Source organism: Thamnophis elegans, chromosome 1, assembly GCF_009769535.1.
Source record: "Thamnophis elegans isolate rThaEle1 chromosome 1, rThaEle1.pri, whole genome shotgun sequence".
NCBI classification, from domain to species: domain Eukaryota; kingdom Metazoa; phylum Chordata; class Lepidosauria; order Squamata; family Colubridae; genus Thamnophis; species Thamnophis elegans.
Genome location: NC_045541.1, coordinates 115049746 through 115068651, shown reverse-complemented (window position 1 = coordinate 115068651; position 18906 = coordinate 115049746). Strand labels below are relative to the sequence as shown.

At 37.2% G+C, this 18906-nt stretch overlaps 1 protein-coding gene across 5 annotated transcripts in view; it reads left to right on the top strand.

Annotated features, from left to right (window-relative positions):
• Positions 1–15734, top strand: part of NUMB (NUMB endocytic adaptor protein) — a 72224-nt gene extending 56490 nt beyond the window's left edge. For 3 of the 5 annotated variants that reach the window (XM_032228589.1, XM_032228603.1, XM_032228595.1), the window contains 7 exons: positions 664–738; positions 4568–4708; positions 5348–5549; positions 7854–8153; positions 9176–9325; positions 10874–11029; positions 12068–15734. In XM_032228589.1, the coding sequence (XP_032084480.1) occupies positions 664–738; positions 4568–4708; positions 5348–5549; positions 7854–8153; positions 9176–9325; positions 10874–11029; positions 12068–12783 (1740 nt within the window). In that variant the 3' untranslated portion in view covers positions 12784–15734. The remainder of the gene's footprint in view (positions 1–663; positions 739–4567; positions 4709–5347; positions 5550–7853; positions 8154–9175; positions 9326–10873; positions 11030–12067) is intronic. The other 2 variants (XM_032228610.1, XM_032228619.1) reach the window with 1 other exon arrangement.
• The last annotated feature ends 3172 nt before the right edge of the window (positions 15735–18906 follow it).

Genomic DNA, 18906 nt, shown 5'->3' with positions numbered 1-18906 from the left:
TTTAGATATTTTAAGTAAGTTCATAAAAGGTGGGGGGGGGAAGGCAGGATTTTAGTTTCCATATTTATAGAAATATCCATATATCTACAAGGATTACCTTCTATTACCAGTTAGCATAAAACAAAAGTAAGGCAGTAGAAGTGCTTATACCTAACACGAGCTCTTGGGGAAAGAGTAGGCTAAATTATGAAAATGTTAAAATTAATGGCAGTGTTATGCATAATTCCTTTGAGAGGAACTTGGGTGGAATATTGAGATAATGGAAAAAAGAGAAAGTTGACTGCTAAAAGTTGGAAGGGGGAAAACTACTTGTGATGTAACTCCTTAAGCATCAGAGTTAACTGATGGTTTATTTGGTTTTAAATAGGTAAAGAATTTGAGTTTGAATTCTTTGCCTTTATATGAATTTTTTTAACCCACTTGACTCATCCTGTTCTTTCCCCTTCCTTTTGCATTGTGTTTTTTTTTAAAAAAAAAAACTGGCTTCAGCTTGGTTCTCTGGAGCTCTTGCTGTTTGATCTGAATATCTGGCTTTGGGCATTCCTGCTGGAGTTGGATATCGTCTCTATGACTTTTGTGCTTCTTGGAAAGAGGAAATCAGAATTCAGTTTGTTTAACAGCCTAGCAATAATCCTTTTTTTTCTCTTTTTCCTTCCTCGCAAGAGTGGAAAGAAGGCAGTTAAAGCAGTCCTGTGGGTTTCAGCAGATGGACTCAGAGTTGTGGATGAGAAAACAAAGGTTAGCTGCTGTTTGGTTTTGAGTCAGCGTTAATTAAACAAAATGTTGTCTGATCCTTTCATATACAGTACTGTGCAAAAGTTGTAGCCAGGTGTGAAAAAATGCTGTAAACAAAGAATGCTTTCAGAAATATAAATAATGATTGTTTATTTTTGTCAATTTTCAAAATGCAAAGTGAGCAAACAAAAGAAAAATCTAAATCAAATCAATATTTGGTGTGATCACCCTTTGCCTTCAAAACAGCAGTAATTCTTCTAGGTACACTTGCACACAGTTTTTGACGGAACTCGGCTGGTAGGTTGTTCCAAACATCTTGGAGAACTAACCACAGATCTTCTGTGGATGTAGGCTTTCTCACATCCTTCTGTCTTTTCATATAATCCCAGACACACTTGATGAGGTTGAGATTAGGGCTCCATGGGGGCCATGCCTTCACTTCCAGTATTTATTGTTCTTCTTTACGCTGAAGATAGTTCTTAATGACTTTAGCCATATGCTTGGGGTCGTTGTCCTGCTGCAGAATAAATTTGGGACCAATCATATGCCTCCCCAATGGTATTGCATGATGGATAAGTATCTGCCTGTATTTCTCAGCATTGAGCCCACCATTAATCCTGACCAAATCTCCAACTCCATTTGCAGAAAGGCAGCCCCAAACGTTCCAGCAACCTCCACCATGCTTCACTGTTGCCTGCAGACACTCATTATTGTACCGCTCTCCAGCCCTTCGACAAACAAACTGCCTTCTGCTACAGCCAAATATTTCACATTTTGACTCATCAGTCCAAAAGTTCCTATGTTTTCATGCATACTTTAGTCGCTTGGCCTTTTTCCCATGTCAGAGGTATGGCTTTTTGGCTGCAACTTCCATGAAGACCACTTCTGGGCAGACTTCTCCAGATAGTAGATGGGTATACCTGGATCCAACTGGTTTCTGCCAGTTCTGAGCTGATGGCACTGCTGGACATCTTCTGATTTTGAAGGGTAATAAGCTTGATGTGTCTTTCATCTGCTGCATAAGTTTCCTTGGCCGACCACTGCATCTACGATCCTCAACATTGCCCGTTTCTTTGTGCTTCTTCAAAAGAGCTTGAACAGCACATTTTGAAACCCCAGTCTGCTTTGAAATCTTTGTCTGGGAGAGACCTTGTTAATGCAGTATAACTATCTTGTGTCTTGTTGCTGTGCGCAATCTTGCCATGACGTGAAACTGTTTTTCACAACCTCACCTTGATAGCAGAGTTTGGCTGTTCCTCACCCAGTTTTAAGCCTCCTAGACAGCTGTTTCTGTTTCAGTTCATGACTGGGTTTCAACTTACATGTGACATTGATGATCATTAGCACCTGTTTGGTGTAATTTGTTGATCATACACCTGACTATAATCCTGAAAAATCCCTTTGTGCAAGTGTACCTATGAGAATTGATGCTGGTTTGAAGGCAAGGGATGATCACACCAAATATTGATTTGATTTAGATTTTTCTTTTGTTTGCTCACTTTGCATTTTGAAAATTGACAGAAATAAACAATCATTCTTTATATGTCTGAAAGCATTCTTTGTTTACAGCATTTTTCACACCTGCCTAAAACTTTTGCACAGTACTGTAAGTCAATAAAAAATTTCATTTTGTCTTTTGATGTCCTCAGTGAATAAGTGTGTATGTCTGAATTCATAAAAGCAAGAGGGTAAAAAATCCTGATATTAAAGAAATATTGAACAGTTAAACACTTGGTTTACTGGATCTAGGTTTACTAGATATGGTAGGAAAAAAATCCTACAAAATCCCACAATTGGCTGAATTAACAATCTGGTAATACATAAATCATGAAGCAGAAACGACAGTGCTTGTGCTAAGATCTTGAGGTACCTCAGTTAATTCTTCACCCTAGTTTCTGAAGGACCTGCTGTTAGCACACTTTGTATACAATATTCAGACTAAATATATATCCACTTAACCATCCAGCCCCTACTTCATTAGCTTGTTAAGCAGAACGTCATGAGACATTCTGCTAAAAGCAAGATATTTTATAGCTGTAGTAGCTCTTAAAATACCCAGCCAAAAATCAGAAACTTAGATTGGCAAGACTTATTCTTGGAAAATCTATGTTGACTATGAGTACAGGTAGTCCTTGACTTACAACAGTTCATTTAGTGACTGTTCAAAGTTATAACGGCTCTGAAAAAAAGTGACATACAACCGTTTTTCACACTTGCTACTGTTGCAGCATCCCTACGGTCACATGATCAAAATTCAGATGCTTGGCAACCTGTTCATATTTATGATGGCTGCAATATCTTGGGGTCATGTGATCTGCTTTTGCCACCTTCTGACAAGCAAAGTCTATGGGGAATCCAGATTCACTTAAAGAACCAAGCTACTGATTTAACAAATGCAATGATTCACTTAACAATTGTTAAGTGAAACTCATAAAATGGGGTAACTCGGTTAACAAATGTTTCACTTAGCAACATAAATTTTGCTCTCAATTGTGGTCGTAAATAGAGGACTACCTGTAGTTCTTAGTAGTTTCCTGTAGTTTTCAGGCTGCTTACAGATTGATATCCCTATAATCTCCTCTAGAATATTCCTGGATGTGGTTGTTTAAAATAAGCAATCTATAGTTTCTTAGATTTTCATTTTTTTTCTTTTGAAAAAAAGGAGATTTGCCCCCTGCAGTCATCCAGCCCTTCTCTTTTCTTCCATGATTTCTCAGTTATAATACAGAAAGGTTTGACCAGACTATAAACACATTACTTCAGTTCATTTGGATGTAATGGAGATTTAAACATTCAAAATAAATAGGTATTCCCTGACCATTTTGTATTGGTCCCAAAATTAAATGATTCTTTTCACAATTGTCTTGTAGAACACATACTTTCCTGTTAGAGAAGAATGAATCAGAATAGGATTCAAGTAGCTCAGCCTTTTCTTTGTTACCTTATTCCCATTTTGCTGCCTTCAGTGAGCAGATGGCATGCTGATCTCTTTTTCTTTTTAATATCCGAAGAAGCTCTTTTTGTTTTTCTTGGCAACACCAATCTCAGCTGATAACTCTGTCCCCCATTGCTACTATTATATGCCTCTTTCAAAGAACTTCCGTTTGCACTTAGAGAATATCGGCTACATTTTCTCCTTGGCTGGGAGGCAGTAGGAGACATTAACTGCAATTTTTATTTGTTCCTCTGTTTATTTTGAATGTAATTAAATTCGTGTTTAAGGTGTTGCTAGCTTTGCTCATATAGATTTCTTAGCAAGTGTGATACTTCTAATTCACAGTGCAATTCCACCTCCTTTTGTAATAATGCTTCTATTCATTTTGAAGCAATTATGTCCTTCAATTACTGTACTCCCATTATATAAGTCATCCATCCAGGTCCCCGTTATTTCTATGAAAACTTATTTGTATTGGAAAATAAGTTTTATCCTACATATTTCTTCTATGCTGAGAAATAGTACAGGGATGTTGAGGTTGTAAACCAATGGTTTTTTTTAATTGTTGCTTGCTAGGTTACTTTCTAGCAACCTTGTCAGCTTCTAAAATACATTTGTAGATCTGTAGATTTACAACCCATCTGAAGATCTTACTATCTCCATTTCCCACGGAACTCATTTTAAAATCCTGATCAAGCTTGCCATACTTCAGCTAAATAAAATGTTACTGGTTCCTTGAGAGATGCAACGTATCCTATGCCAGAAATCTGTACTGATAAAAACATTTGCCTGTATTAGAAAAACATTTTTCTTTTGAAAGACAAGTTGAAAAACATATTGCTGTGGTATTCCAAATTCCTGGAATGACTTGAAATATATTGTCCCCCTTTTTTAAAGGATCTTATAGTTGATCAGACAATAGAAAAGGTCTCCTTCTGTGCTCCGGATAGGAATTTTGACCGAGCGTTTTCTTACATATGTCGAGATGGTACTACAAGACGTTGGATATGTCATTGCTTTATGGCTGTAAAAGACACGGTAGGTCTTTTCACTTAACAAAGAGTAGTATGTCATGTACAAATCAATACTGGGTGGGGAATGTTTCCAGGATTTTAATTCAACTTTAGTATGTAAATAAAAATAGTATATAAAAATTAAAAATGCATGATTTTTATTTGCTGGAAGCTTGTATTTATGGCCTTATGTGGTATGTCAATTGTGTGTTCACCACCCAGAATCCTAATTTATTGTGGCAATTTATAAATGCAGTAAATAAAGAAAGCCCATTCATAAATCTTATGGATTTGAATCTAAATATGTTAAATTTCTAAAGATTGTAACAGTCCAGTGCAAATGTTGATCTGAATGATGGACTTCATGTACTTGCAATGTAGAAAATATTTAAAATGTGTAGACTTAATTTTTGATTTTTATAACAGTATTTTAGTAGGTATTTGGCCAACATAGTTTAATATCCCAAGTAAATAAAAGTATTCAGTCTCCTTTTCTCCAAATGGTTAAAAATCATGTAATTTTAAAACTAGTTTCATTTGTTGCTCTGAATCTTTTTGGTTGGATTTTACACAAAAAGGTTGATTATATGGAGTGCCAGCTATCATTTGGCAGTAGTGGGGTGGTTTCTGGGTTCGTTTCTAATTAATGTGAGATCTTTTTCAGGGAGAGAGGTTGAGTCATGCAGTTGGCTGTGCATTTGCAGCATGTTTGGAGCGAAAGCAAAAGAGAGAGAAAGAATGTGGGGTGACAGCCACCTTTGATGCCAGTAGAACCACTTTCACAAGGGAGGGGTCTTTCAGGGTTACCACGGCAACTGAACAAGCAGAAAGAGAGGAAGTCATGAGACAAATACAAGACATCAAAGGTAATAGAATACAAACCTGGCCATTTGAAGTATAGGTTGTATTGTTGAATTCTTTCAAATGTTATAGATATTTGTAGGCCATATAAAGTATCAATGAGATGTTCAATTATAGTGCCATCAATGAGATGTTCAATTATAGTGCTGGGTATAACAGTCATAATGTATTTAACAAGCATTTCCTCGTGTTCTTGAAGATATAGCAAATTTCATTATTTTTGTATGTTTTTATTGTGTTTATATGGTTGATGTTTTCTTCATTTCTGCTCTTCATCTTTCTGGAAACTCCTATGTCTCACCCAGATACGGAGAGATATCTCTATCTTGGTAAAATGTGGGTGTAGTTTTTGCCAAATAGAAGTAAGCTACTACTGTTTTACTGAAAAATCTTGAATATAACCTGATACCTACATAATCTAACTGTGTAATCCAGCCATGGTCCCAGGATTGATTTTGGATGTCATGTCTTCATAAAGCATTTTTTATCATACCATGTAGTCTCAAAAAGGGTTATGTAGAACTCAAAAGCTTGTTCATTGTTATGCATTAATTCTGCTAAAAATAGCATCCTAGGAGGATTTTCCACAAACTAACACTACTTTCTTTTTCAACTAATTTTGAGAAAATGAATCATAGCCAAAAGATCAATAGGTTAATGATAATTATTAAATTGACTTCATGAATAAAACATAAATATATTTTATATATTTTGTAAATAAATCGGCGTTTGCTATTTGTCACAAAGAAATAATATAATTAGAGTTTGCCTTTTGAGTATACATTAGAGAGGGGAAAATGTTTTTGACTTTTTTTACATAGTTCTGAACATAATTCTGTGTGCCTAATCCCATGTTATCGAATAATGAAGGAGAAGCACCTGCATTAATGGTTTCCAGTATTTGTGACCTGATGATCTTGGAAAAAATAATCATGACCTACCTGTTTTGTAAAGATCAAGCCGAATAAAATTTGAGTGGCTCTCATGGTTCTCACTACAAAACAGTGCAATCTAGTTAGCTGATTCCTCTTTCATTATGTGTGATATTTCCAGTGCATGCCCAGGCAGGAAAGGCAGAGTTCGAGTTGACATTGGAGCTTGGTATTTTCCAATCCTCATTTAACCTTCTGATATCAACCTCTAAGTGTAAGCTTTATAAATTAAGTAGAAAAACATGGCAGGTTACAGTTATGTACCTTTTGATGATCTCCATATACTGTGGAAGGTATATCATACATTATTATTTTAAAATAAATAATATGTATGATTGCAAAGCAGTATGAAAAATGTAGCTTCATTGACAGGAAAAAAAAGGCTAGACATTGTTGTCCCATGAAAATACAGTATATAAAGCTGAGGGCAACATTTTCTTATTCGTGTGCAAAAAATTCAATGGCTCTGTGATATGATGTATCATGGCTCAAAATATAGTAACTATAGGAAGTGTCTAAATAGAAGTCTAAAGGACCAGTTTTAATATGTACCTCAGGATAAAGGAATTTGCTGTTTTCTGATCTTAAAATAAATGGCGGCAGCAAATTGAAAAGAAATACATTGCAAGCCTCAAGTTATAGATGAAAACACATTGTACAGGTTCCAGTGCATCTCGGACATTAGTCCACAAGATGAGAAAGGTCAATTTGAAACCAATTCTCTAAATGTTTAGGCCTGGAAATATTGTTGCTGATAATGACAAACTCTCCCTCTTGAGATTTAGCGAAAGAGGTCTGACCTCAGGTTTCTAGAACTGTTACATATCCAAATCTGATTTTTATCTCAGTTTTATAACTGAAGGACTAAGAGCACCTATTCATCTGCATATACTCCTTTCAGTTTGGGGATGCAAACATAAACACTTAGTAACACATGGCAACTCTTCAATAAATATTGTTTCCTAGTATGATTTGATTGCTTATTTGTACCCTATGGCTATTATTAAGTGTTGTACCTTATGATTTGTGATGAATGTATCTTTTCTTTTATGTACACTGAGAGCATATGCACCAAAGACAAATTCCAAGGCCAATCACACTTGGCCGATAAAGAATTCTGTTCTATTCTGCTCTATTCAAATCCTATGTATGCTTGTTTGCCCCTTGAGATAAGACAGTTTAATTGATAGTCAAAAAGTTAATTAGGTAATAAATTAAATTGTTGAATTGTATTTGCCTTATGTTAAAGATGTAAAGACTAAATAAGCCAGAAGCTATATTTTGCATCAAGAATGTACTTTTTCATGAACTAAATGATTAAAAAAAAAAGAAAAGATTAGCCCTCATGTTCTTCATTTTTAAAATATTTCATTACAGTTGAAACAGATGTGAAAACAACTGCTTCAAGTGTTGTACCTGGCAATAGGGCTCCATCTCCAGGTTCGCCCACTTCTCCTACTGCTGAAGTTGCAACTTCTGCTGAAAAGGAATCCAGCAATCCTCATGCTATCCCTCGACGACATGCTCCTATTGAACAGCTTGCCAGACAGGGGTCCTTCCGAGGTTTCCCTGCTCTTAGCCAGAAGATGTCTCCATTTAAACGCCAGCTTTCTCTACGAATCAATGAGTTGCCCTCCACAGTGCAAAGAAAGACTGACTTCCCTATAAAGAACTCAGGTAGGATAATTCCCCCTCCCCCCCAAAAAAACTGTTTTGATTATGTCTGCATTTGAGAGAGAATAAATGTTGGTTTGATAATGAAAAGAAGGACTAGGGGAGACACGATAGCAGTGTTCCAATATCTCAGGGGTTGCCACAAAGAAGGAGTCGAGCTATTTTCCAAGGCACCTGAGGGCAGGACAAGAATCAATGGGTGGAAACTAATCACAGAGAGAAGCAGCTTAGAACTAAAGAGACATGTCCTGGCAGAACAATTAATCGGTGGAACAACTTGCCTCAAGAAGTTGTGAATACTCCAACACTGGAAGCATTTAAGAAGATGTTGGATAATCATTTGTCTGAAGTGGTGTAGGGTTTCCTGCCTAAGCAGGGGGTTGGACTAGAAGACGTCCAAGGTCTCTTCCAACTCTGTTATTCTGTTCTGATTCTCTTCAGAACTTCTATTTTTATCATTTGATATGTCACTACAAGATGCCACTTTGTTGCTGGTTTTATGACCTCCAAGTTGTAATATTATATTAGAAACTGATAGGTTTCTTCTAAATATAATCAGAATTTCTAGATAACATCACATATTACCAAATATGGGTTTGATAACTCTATTCAAAGTTTATTGACTGCTGTTAATTACCTTTGAACTATAAGGAGTCCATTTAGTCAAAAACATTTTGACTTTGGTCAGCATATCTTGATTAATATATATTTGCAGTGCTTGATGAATTAAAGGCCCAGCTTTTGCAAGTGAAAGTTGTGCAACTTTGATAATTATTCTGATATTTAATATGGATGTAAATACTCTGAGAAACTGACATAAAATCAGAATAATTGTAACCTTCATGTTCATTCCCCAATTTTTTCTTTGTTCTTAACTTTTCCTCTTAGGGTTTTCAGAGGACATATGTAGTTTTTCCTAATCATGCAGGGGGGAAAGATCAAAGGACGACATTGTGTAAAAGCAGGAAGGTATCTTTGTATTATGCTGGGCCATATCTGTGCAAACTTCTTTTTTCTGCTTTCAGTTCCTGAATCTGAAGGAGAAGTCGATAGCATTAGCTCATTGTGCTCCCAGATTACAAACACCTTTAGCATACCGACTGAGGATCCTTTCTCCTCTGCCCCAATGACAAAGCCAGTAACCGTGGTTGCGCCACAGTCGCCAGCTTTTCAAGGTGTGTGGCCTCTAAACTTGGATGCATGTGATACTCTTTATATGTGCAAATGTTGTTTTCCTTTTTGTGTGCTGGCAATGTAATGTCTTAAAACCATCTTGCAGCTTTTTTGTTTGCATCTGGAATCATTCTGTTTTAACTATTATTTGCTTGTAAGCTACTTGTCTGTGAAATTCCTAGAAAGTCAAGGACATATTGAGAACAGTCAGTTACATGCTAATAATAGCACAAAAAAAATTAAAAGAGAAGGCCACATCTTTCAGATGTTACAGAAAAAACGTTACTATGTAAGAAATTATATGCAATTACCCATTTTCCAGTCTCCTGGATCTTAAAAAAACCCAGATGGATAAATGTAAAATAAATGTACACCCAGTAAATTTGCTACCTGTTGCTTATTTTAAAGAACGCAAAGGCTCTAAAGTTGAAGTGATGTTCCCAGCTTTGATGTTAGGTAACAATCTTTATGACTTGCTTTGATATCTTATAAATGGGATGCAACTTGCAGTCAAATCTTTGAGGCAGTAACTATCTCACTGCTTGTTTTAAATAATGAAAGGCAACAGCTGATAGTAGCAATAGCAATAGCAGTAGACTTATATACCGCTTCATAGGCCTTTCAGGCCTCTCTAAGCGGTTTACAGAGAGTCAGCATATTGCCCCCAACAATCTGGGTCCTCATTTTACCCACCTTGGAAGGATGGAAGGCTGAGTCAACCCTGAGCCGGTGAGATTTGAACCGCTGACCTGCTGATCTAGCAGTAGCCTGCAGTGCTGCATTTAACCACTGCGCCACCTTGGCTCTTGGAAGTAATTTTCTTTTGCCAGAATACTGATAAGGCAGAATGTTTCAACCCACCACTTTGCCCTTCTAAACTTGCTCTGAGAGCAAGGAATAAAGTCAGAACTTAGAAAAATCCACATAACATCCTTTAAAATATTAGTAAATATCCAAGCTATCTTCCAAATGAATTACCATATTTTTGAGTATAAGATGTATCTTTTTCCTACAAAAAAACTGGGTGCATCTTATACACTGAATATAGCATTTATTGGCCTACCGAAACCCCACCCTTTTGCAAAAATGGGCATGCAGAGGGTTTGGGAGACTTGCAAAGTACTCCTGAGGGCTGAGGAGGGCAAAAACAAACAAAAAACAGGGGGTTTTTTTTGCTCATTTTTGCCCTCCCAGCCCCCAGGAGCACTTTAAGAGCCTCCCAAACCTCTGCATGCCCCCCATTTATTTTTGCAAAAAATGAGGGCTGCAGAGGGTTTGGGAGGCCTGCAGAGTGCAAAAACCTTTAAAAAAAAATTACCTCTTCAAAATCATGGTGCGTCTTATACTCATGTGTGTGTTATAGTCTGAAAAATATGGTAGCAAAAATGTGTCGAATTAAAAAAAATGCTTGTAGAATAATAGTGGACAAGCATGACTAAGTGCTTGATGTATGTTGCATGCTGGCAAAACCATGTGTTATTTTCAACATTCCAGTCATGTGCATGTCTTGCATGAATTAACAGCATTGATGTTGTCTGCTCCAATTTTAGTCAATGGCATTGCCTCTGCCTTCCATGTGTTTGCTGATAAACCAGCTCAAACTACTATAGCATCTACAGCAATACCACTTCGTGAATCCAATCCCTGGGCTCAGTCCCCTGCTGCTCCAGCTGTTGCTAAAATTGGAGCTGGAGCTTCTCCTTCTGGTAAGACTGGGCACTGATCTTGGCATGTTGCTTTTAGAAGCTTAACATTTGTGATGCTGGATTTGAAAGACTTTGATCTGATCTAACAAAATGGCTCTTAAGGATTTTTCCTTAATGTCCGTAAGTACAGTTAAGGGAAAGTAGAAGAAATGGACATTTAGATGTAGTAATTTTTTTAATGTGGAAGTAAAATTAGTAGGTGGATGGGAAAATAGAACAAACAAACAAACAACATGTTAAAGCTTACTAGAAGAAAAGGCTGTTTCAATAACCAGTAACTTTAATGTAAAAAAAATGGCTCTAACACAAAATCAGTGATTTAGTGTTATAAAATAGTACTTGGAGTAATTAACATTCTAATATAAATATATAAGATTTCTAGTAATTTAGAAAACTATTTGAGAATCCAACTCTAAAGTAGATTTCTAAGGTGTAAATTAAAGTGATATATGTTTCTAAAAGCCGTACAGTTTCCTGGAAGAGTAGTATATTTCATGTATTTTTATTCATTTAAGCAAAAAGTACATAACACTACATATTTATCAAATTCCCACAGAATTTAATTAATGATCCAGTCCCTGCATATTGATCTCATAATTTCTGTCTTTTCACTTGAGGCATTGTATCCAAACAATTACGCATATTTCTGAGTGCTAGAATTTCTGACTGAGGGTATAGTTTATCTGTCATTGTAGATCAGTTGACTTGGCTAACAGTCCTCCTTTAGAACATTAGAATGAGAAGCTGGACATTGAAATTGAAAAGATAGGAGCAAGCCCATAACTTGTTTAATTAAATGCCCAGTTCTAGTCTCAGTTTCAAAATCTTTGTCAACATAACTGGAACTCCATACATACACTAGTTAAAGTATGTTAATCATTGTTATGGATGCTTTACTACTGACTGGCAATAGGAAAGCAGCTATTCTACACCCCGATGGTGGTTAAAAGCTACTTTGATTCCTCATCAAATTGTTCTGAAGAAGGGGAAGACAGTATCTTGCTGAGGTTATATCCTGTTTTTAATTTCTTTTCGCAGGTGCTGACTGGAGTGCCGACTCGGGAGAGGCCTCGCCGAATCTGTTTCAGGCAAGCCACAGGCGCACTCCCTCAGAGGCAGACCGTTGGTTGGAAGAAGTATCTAAAACTGTCCGGTCACAGCAGCCTCAGGTGCAGCCCCAGCCTCCAGCTCCCCAGCCGCTCCTCCAGCCTCCAGCGGTGGTTTCTCAGGCAGCACCAGCTTTTCCAGTCAGCACCTTCATTGCACCTCCACCAGTGCCTATTGGGGTGGTGCAGCCCATGCAGCCTACATTTATCCAGGCTCAGCCCTACGCAGTCGCAAATGGAATGCCCTATTCAGCTCCCAGTGTGACCATGATTGGAATCACCCCATCCCAGATGGTAGCCAATGTCTTCGGCACTGCAGGTCACAGCCAAGTGTCCCACGCTCATCAGTCACCTAGTCTTATAAAGCAGCAGACATTTCCTCAGTATGAAACTAATAGCGCTACTGCCAGCCCTTTCTTTAAACCCCCGGCCCAGCAGCTCAATGGCTCTGCTGCTTTCAATGGTGCGGACCCAGCCAAGTGGCCCACAGAGGACAAGCATGTGCTTCCTCCCGGAGCTGGCCAGCAGGTGGATCCATTTGAAGCACAGTGGGCAGCCCTGGAAAGTAAATCGAAACAACGTACTAATCCCTCTCCGACTAACCCTTTCTCCAGCGAATTACAGAAGACATTTGAAATAGAACTTTAAGCAGTCCTGTGGCTTGTACTTCATCTCTGTGTATGTGTGTGTTGGCATTGGATGTAAGAGTATACCGGGGGCAGCATTTTTTAATCGCTCATGTCCCTCTCTTTGGAATTAGGTTGGGGATAGAGAGAGGGGACACTCATGGAAAGAGGCTCCTAAACCCAGCCTTTGGGGGTATAATCCAGGAAACATACCCCTTGCCACCTGTTCGGGAATTTGAATGGCAAAAGGAATCTGAAAAGGGCTGAAGAAGGGAGTTGAACCTGAAGCCTTTTTTCCACAGAAACTTCAGGAAACCTCACAAGCTGGAAAGCAAATGACTCACCACTATCTTAAGAATGTGTCTACCTTCCTGTGAATGGCCCATTCCCTTGGGGCGAAAACAGAGGTTAGGGAATTGTGGCATAGTAAGAAATGGGCTGGTGGAGAAAGCCTGCAAGCTGCTCAGAATATGTTATCAGTGGGAAAAGAATGAGCTTCCATTTCAAGTAATTATATATATAGAATAAAGCCAAAATCTTTATTTTTATGCATTTTAGATTATTTTAAATAGTTCTAGTTATTAAAAGTTGAATGAGTTGTAAGTAATCTTGCCAAAGTTATAAAAGGGGGTTGGATGTAAAATTGTACATAAGATTGATTTATCACTGATTCTTACAGTCAGTAATATGGGAATAGGGTAGGGAGCGGAGTTCCCAGCTTGTCCCTCTCTGTATCATTGTAAGTAGCATATTGCAACTACAATCATGAATCATGACCAATTTTTTTTTAAAAAAAATCATTGTAGAGTAGTGTAAGAACAATATTGTCTTGGTTTGAGAACAATTGGTAAATTTTATCTTTTTTTAAGCAATCAAACTAGATATTAAAGTTCATATAGGTTCTTTCATGTACTGCTGCAGTTTATTTGTCTTACATCTCTTTTAACACTACTGTGACAACTGTAATTATATTTACAATCAGGTCTACTTATGAACCCATTTTAGGTGCATTAAATAGAGTTTAGATTTTTTAAAAAAATGCTTTTCCCATTGTTATATATGAAAGCTTATAGCTAGACTGCAGCTATTCCATTTCTTTCCTCTGGCAAATCATGAAGTCCATCTCATTTTTAATTTTACTCTTAAAACTTGGCCTTACAAGCAAATGTAAGTTATATATTTGTACTGATGATTTATAATCTGCTTTAACAGAAATAAATGTTGGTAGTAGATTATGTGTCTTTCTCAACAGGTTTCCTTGTTGTTTTCCTGCAACCAGTTTGATCTCCATTTCATTTGGTGTATAGATCACCAAATTTTAAATGTTTGGTCTACTAATAACAGGGCAAGATATATACTCCCATTTGTATCTATTGCTTAAAGCAGGAATTGCAACTTCTGGAATTTCAGCTTGCTTTTATTTTGAAATTTGTATTATATTTCCTGTTTCCCCAGAAGAATGTGGTTCCTACAAATTGCCACATTTCCCATTAAGGGATTATCAGTGTATTATTCAGAAATAGCCCTGAAGAACTTTGTATTTGTTCTAGAGCATTGTTCATTATCTAGAGACATAAACTGGTTTTGCTCAGTTTTAGTGTGTCTTAATACATAATGGAACTTAATGGTTATTGCTGTTTAAAGTTACAGTACTTAAGTGGTTTGTTTCAGTACAAAGCATGCTTACTCTAAAACAAAGCTACCTCAAATGTAAGTGCATGTATGGTGGATGTATGAATTTGGACTATGCCATACTGCACTTGAGTAAAAATCCCTTTCACTCTTTTTGTCCTTGGTCTATTCATACTTTTTGCAAATGTAAATGCATGGAATTCTCATAAAGCTGCCACGTAGACAATAATTGAATATTGTCAATGAAACATTTGTGTAGAGCCTAAATAAATTCCTATTGGGATCAGAGGCAAGAATTTCCATAACCCAGTAATTTTGTACAGTGAATGGACAGTTACTAACTTACTACATACAGGTCCAAATACTTCTAAGGCCTTACTTCTGTTGTAGAAAAACTTTTATAAAACCAGGGTTTATTTTGGGTCTAGGGAAAATGGCTTCTTGGAATATGCATTACTTGTGGGGTTGTTATGTGGAATGGAGAAATAATGATCAATGGTTGATTATTTGTTATTAAAGAAGGCATAATTCTATCCAATTTTATCAACAGACATCAAAAGTGCTTCTCTCATATATGCATTCAACATTAATCTAGCAGCAATAACAAGTACAGTAAAAGCTGCTTTGCTATTTTACCATTTCTCTTTAATATTATTAAATAACAATATTTCCCAGTCATGGGAAAAGATACCAATGTGATCCAGATTTTGAAAAATGGTTTGGGAAGTGATGAACTGCAGTAGATATAAAAAATTCTGTTAAAATGCCAATTTTTTGAGATATAAAAAATAAGATAAACCACTTCAGAATTTTTTCCACCTTTAATTTAGCATATGACCTGTACAATTCAATATAAAGACAAATTGAAATCTTTTAGAGGGGGAAAATAACAATAAAAATACAATAACTTGGTTGCAATAAATGTGCAAACCCCTTAATACTTGAAGCACCTTTTGACTTTTGACAGCATTCAGTGTTGGGACAGGAGCCCATTGGCATAGCACATCTTGCGTTGGCAATCTTTGCCCACTCTTCCTTGCAAAGTGCTCCCAATCTGTCAGATTGTGAGGGCATTTCCTGTACACAGCCCTCTTCAGGCCACCCCTCAGGTTTTCAATTGGATTCAGGTCCGGGCTATGCTGGGCCATTCCAAAACTTTGATCGTCTTCTGATTAAGCTATTTTTATGTTGCTATGGAGATATGCTTTGGGTCATTTCCATACTGAAAGGTGAAATTCCTCTTCAGCATTTTAGCAGAGGCCTGCAGGGTTTGTGCCAAAATTGACTGATACTTGGAATTGATCATAATTCCCTCCATCTTGACTAAAGTCTCAGTTCCTGTGAAGAAAAGCCATCCCAAAGCATAATACTGCCACCACTATGCTTCACTGTATGGTGTATATTTGATGATGCACATTGTTGTTTTTCCACCAAACATACCTTTTTGGCTTGTGGCCAAAATTTTCAGTCTTGGTCTCATCAGACTATTAACACAATTTCCTACATGCCTTTGTCACATTTGATGTAAGCTTTTGCAAAATGTAGCCGGGCTTGGATGTTTCCCTTTCTAAGAAAAGGCATCCATCTTGCCACCTTACCCCATGCCCCAGACATGAAGAATACAGGAGATTGTTGTTACATGTAATACACAACCAGTTTTAGCCAGAAATTCCTGCAGCTTCTTTACTGTTGCTGGAGGCTGTTGCTTAGCAGCCTCTCAGACTAGTTTTTTTCTTGCTTTTTCATCAGTTTTAGAAGGACAGCCAGCCCTTGGTAACATCATTGTTGTGCCATATTTTCTCCAGTTGTTGATGACAGTCTTCACTGTGTTCCATGGTATATCCAACACCTTGGAAAATTTTTTGCACCCTTCTCCTGATATCTTTCAACAATGAGATCCCCTTGATGCTTTGTAAGCTCTTTGCAATCCATGGCTTTTGCTATTAAGAGGCAACTGAGTAAATGTCAGAAAAATCCTATTAGAACAGCTGAACTTTATATGGGCTTAATCAGAGACACTTTAATTGATTGGAGGTGTTTATTAACTACAATTTACCATTAGTCTGAATGTGATTGGTTAATTCTGAACATGGCACAGCCCTACTTATAAGAGGCTGTGCACATTTGTGCAACCATGTTATTGTATGTTTTTTAATTATTATTTTTCACCCTAAAAGATTTCAGCTTGGTTTTTCCATTGAATTGTATGGCTTATATGTTATATTAAAGGTGGGAAAAAAATCTGAAGTGATTTATCTTGGTCTGACCTCTTTTACATATCAGATATCTGGCATTTTAACAGGGATGTGCAGACTTTTTATAGGCACTGCACCTGATCTTTAATTTCCTTTAACTTCTGCTCCAAGAAAAATAATTGAAAATACCATTTAAATGCATAGAGGAATGGACCTTGCTGTAAACTAATCAGCATGGCTTCTGCAAAAGCAATCTTGCCTCACAATTTTTTTTTATGAGATTGCCCACGCATCTGCCATGGAGTTTTTTTAGTTGGATTTGCAACTGGAGAAAGATTGAAGGAAAAATAAACTGGTAATTTTCACACTGTTGAGAGAGGTATATAGTGGGATCCTTAGGAATCATCTTGTGACCGATTCTTTTTAACTGATCTGGAGTGTTAAATACATGTACTTGTTGTGAGACAAGAGCTTTGTGTGCTGTTCTGGTCACTATACTAGAAGCATGATATTGTATAATTTAAAAACATACAGAAAAACACAGAAAGACCACAATAATTGTGGCTGTTTTGCTTGAATGAAAGCAAGATTTAATAAAGATATATAATGTAATTCATGGTGTGGATAATGTAGAGAAACGTTTTCCCTTGCTTCAGATCATTCCATTCATATAAAATATAGGGAGACTCAGAACTTTTTCACACAGCACATACACTGTGCGCAATTATTAGGTAAGTGAGTATTTTGATCATATCATTTTTATGCATATTTTCCACCTCCAAGCTGTATAAACTTGTGCTTACTAGATATAAGCATATCAGGTGATGCGTATTTGCATGATGAGGGAGATGGTGGCCTAAGGCAGTGGTCTCCAACCTTGGCCACTTTAAGACTTGTGGACTTTAACTCCCAGAATTCCTCAGCTGGCTGAGGAATTCTGGGAGTTGAAGTCCACAAGTCTTAAAGTGGCCAAGGTTGGAGACCACTGGCCTAAGGAGATCAGCACCCTATATCAAGGTGTGCATAATTACTAGGGAGCTTCTTTTCCTCAGGCGAAATGAGCCAAAAAAGAGATTTAACTGACTCTGAAAAGTCAAAAATTGTAAAAAGTCTTTCAGAGGGTTGCAGCTCTCTTGAAATTGCTAAGATATTGGGGTGAGATTACATAACCATTAAAAGTTTTGTTGCAAATAGTCAACAGGGTCACAAGAAACGTGCTGAGAAAAAAAAAAAGATTAACTGCCAAAGATTTGAGAGGAATCAAACGTGAAGCTACCAGGAACCCATTGTCCTCCAGTGCTGTCATTTTCCAGAAATGCAACCTACCTGGAGTGCCCAAAAGTATAAGATCTTCAGTGCTCAGTGACATGGCCAAGGTAAGGAAGGCTGAAACCCGACTATCTTGAAACAGCAAGACTGGGCCAAGAAATGTCTGAAGACAGATTTTTCAAAGGTTTTATGGACTGATGAGATGAGAGTAACTCTCGGTGGACCAGATGGATAGGCCTGTGGTTGGATCAGCAACAGGCACAGAGTTCTACTTGCTCTGTCTCATACGCCAGCAAGGTAGAGGTAGGATATTGGTATGGACTGGCATTATTAAAGATGAGCTAGTTGGACCTTTTCGGGTTAAAGGTGGACTCAAAATCAATTCGCAAACGTACTGCAAGTTTTTAGGAGACACTTTCTTCAAGTAGTGGTACAGGAAAAAGTCTGCATATTTCAAGACCATGATTTTATGCAGGACATAGCTCCATTGCATGCATCAAAATACTCCACTGCCAGTAAAGGCCTTAAAGATGAAAGAATAATGACATAGCCCCCTTCTTCACCTGACCTAAACCCTATTGAGAACTTGTGGGGCCTTCTTAAATGGGAGATTTACAGTGAAGGAAAACAGTTCACCTCTGAACAGTGTTTGGGAGTCTGTGGTTGCACAAAAAGTTGGCCATCATCGGATCAAGAAACTGACAGATTCTATGAATGGAAGGCTTATGACTGTTATTGAAAATAAGGGTGGCTATATTGGTCACTGATTTTTTTTGTTTTGAAATGTCATTTCAAATGTTATGTGTAAATTTTGAGTTGTTTACGATTCTCGCTTGAGCAGATGCGGTTGGCATGAGTGAGGTGAGCAAATTTTCATTTTCTTTTTATTCGTATAATAATTCTGCATACTAATAGTTGCCCAATAATTGTGCACATAGTCTCCCAGGAAAGCCAAAGCATCACTTTTACTTTCTTAAATATTCAGGTTTGAGATTTATTAACATTTTGGATTGACTGAGAGCACGATAGTTTTTCCAATAATAAAATCA